Source organism: Nannospalax galili, unplaced genomic scaffold (assembly GCF_000622305.1).
Source record: "Nannospalax galili isolate Female #2095 unplaced genomic scaffold, S.galili_v1.0 scaffold2739, whole genome shotgun sequence".
Classification (NCBI taxonomy): Eukaryota; Metazoa; Chordata; class Mammalia; order Rodentia; family Spalacidae; genus Nannospalax; species Nannospalax galili.
Window position 1 is genome coordinate 95,130 of NW_008341891.1, and position 2,741 is coordinate 97,870.

General features: G+C 47.6%; 1 protein-coding gene across 1 annotated transcript in view; it reads left to right on the plus strand.

The window, feature by feature from the left end:
- LOC108491062 overlaps positions 1 to 2,741 on the plus strand; it is a 32,437-nt gene that overhangs the window by 28,864 nt on the left and 832 nt on the right. The window contains 4 exon segments of the mRNA XM_029565715.1: positions 4 to 313; positions 316 to 637; positions 639 to 779; positions 781 to 2,267. Of these exon segments, the coding sequence (XP_029421575.1) occupies positions 4 to 313; positions 316 to 637; positions 639 to 779; positions 781 to 2,267 (2,260 nt within the window).

Genomic DNA, 2,741 nt, shown 5'->3' on the forward strand with positions numbered 1-2,741 from the left:
ACTACCTTCATGGTAGACACAGGAGCTCAACGCTCAGTTTTGACAACAACCAAGGGACCCATGAGTTCCAAAACAGCCTGGGTCCAAGGGGCTACTGGAGGAAAGACATATAGGTGGACCACAGAAAGAAAAGTGGACCTCAGTACAGGACAGGTCTCCCACTCGTTTTTACTGGTCCCAGACTGTCCATATCCCCTTCTTGGGAGAGATTTACTCTCTAAGCTGGGAGACCACATCCATTTCACTAGAAAGGGAGCTACTGTAAAAGGAAAAGATGGAGCTCCACTACAGGTATTAACCTTGCGGCTGGAAGATAACATCGGTTATATGAGGGACCGATAGCAGGAACTCCTGGTATATCTGATTGGCTAAGTAAAATCCCCTCGGCATGGGCCAAGACAGGAGGCCCAGGACTAGCACACAATCAGCCTCCAATAGTGGTTACACTAAAACCATCCGCAACTCCGGTTTCAATCAAACAATACCCTATGAGCAAAGAGGCCCGAGAGAGAATCAGGCCCCACATTCAAATACTTTTGCAAATGGGCATACTTCACCCTTGCCAATCCCCTTGGAACACCCTGCTGCTCCCCGTGAAAAAGTCAGGGATGGATGATTATTGACCAGTTCAAGACTTAAGTCAATCAGAGGATAGAAGATATCCATCCCACCATTCCTAATCCCTATAATCTCCTGTGTTCTTTACCTCCTAGTCACAGGTGGTATACTGTACTTGACCTGAAGGATGCATTCTTCTCCCTAAGGCTGAGCCCGGTTAGCCTTTGCTTTTGAATGGAAGGACCCTGAAGCTGGAATATCGGGACAACTAACCTGGACGCGACTTCCCCAAGGATTCAAGAACTCCCCTACTCTCTTTGATGAAGCTCTACATCGTGACCTGGCTGACTTCCGGGTAAGAAACCCACAGATTATGCTCCTCCAGTATGTAGATGACCTCCTCTTAGTGGCCGAGATGGAAGCTGACTGTTTACAATGTACAGAGGCTCTCCTATTGAGACTGGGGGAACTTGGATACCGAGCCTCGGCAAAGAAAGCCCAGATCTGCCTACAGCAGGTAAACTATTTGGGCTACCGGCTGGAGGGAGGGCAACGATGGCTAACGGAAAGTAGAAAGCAGGTGGTAGCCTCTATTCCCCCACCAACGTAGGCCAGAGGACTCAGAGAATTTTTGGGAAGTGCAGGATTCTGTAGACTATAGATACCGGGCTTCACCGAGATAGTGGCTTCTCTATACCCTTTAACAAAGAATGGGACCCCTTTTGCCTGGACAGAACACCAGAGAGCTTTTGACAAAATAAAAAGAGTGCTGCTGACGGCTCCAGCGTTAGGATTGCCAGATCTGACAAAACCTTTCATCCTATATGTAGATGAAAATAATGGTATGGCAAAAGGAGTTCTTACTCAGACTTTGGGACCCTGGAAAAGGCCAGTGGCTTATCTCTCAAAGAGACTGGACAATGTGGCCGCTGGCTGGGCCCCATGTTTGAGAATCATGGCGGCAATACCATCCCTGGTAAAAGACTCAGACAAACTTACTATGGGTCAGCCCCTGACTGTTATAACACCACATGCGGTGGAGTCTATCATTAGACAGCCACCTGACAGATGGTTGTCAAATGCCAGAGTGACCCATTACCAGGAACTATTATTAAATCCAGAAAAGATCAAGTTTGGTAGCCCTGTCACCTTAAACCCTGCCACGCTGCTACCAACTCCCCAGAAAGACACTGAGATTCCCCATGATTGTCAGCAAATACTTGCGGAGACACATGGGACCAGGGAAGACCTTACCGACAAGCCCCTAACAGATGCAGATGCCACCTGGTATACAGATGGGAGCAGTTTTCTGCGAAATGGTGAACGTAAGGTGGGGGTGGCGGTGATTGATGGGGAGAAAATAATTTGGGCCCAAGCCCTGCCGGCTGGAACATCAGCCCAACGGGCTGAACTAGAAGCCCTAATCCAAGCCCTAAAATTAGCAGAGGGCAAAAAGGTCAACATTTACACTGACACCCGCTATGTGTTTGCCACGGCTCATGTACATGGAGAAATTTACCGGAGAAGGGGACTCCTCACCTCAGCTGGTAAGGACATTAAGAACAAAGAAACAATAGTGGCCCTTCTGCAAGCCTTGTATTTGCCTAAAAAGGTCAGCATTATCCATTGCCCTGGACATCAGCGAGACCAGGGGCCGATTGCTCGAGGCAATTGGATGGCAGATGAAACTGCCCGTCGGGCAGCAGAAGGTACTTACATTCTCTACACCCATTCAGACCTTGAGGCTGAAATTGAGGCACAAAGGAGGGAGATGCTTTTTTCATTTATACTGAACAAGATCTGGAACTCATTCGGAAGCTCAATGCTACTTTGGACCCAGAATCTAAAATGTGGAAATATCAGGACTGAATCATACTGCCCTGAAAGGTGGCCCTTGAGTTAATCTCCCAACTCCACTAGTGGACACACTTAGGACACAAGAAACTAAAGACACTACTGGAAAGGGAAGAACAAATCTATTATTTCCCAGACCTCAACCAACTGGTCCAGAAGGTAGTAGGAGATTGTGTCTCATGTTCCCTGGTGAATGCTACCAGATCAAAGGTCCTATCTGGTAAGAGAGAAAGAGGGACACGACCAGGAACTAACTGGGAAGTAGATTTTATTGAGGGCCTCCCAGGAAAATATGGTTATAAATATCTTTTAGTGTTCATAGACACTTT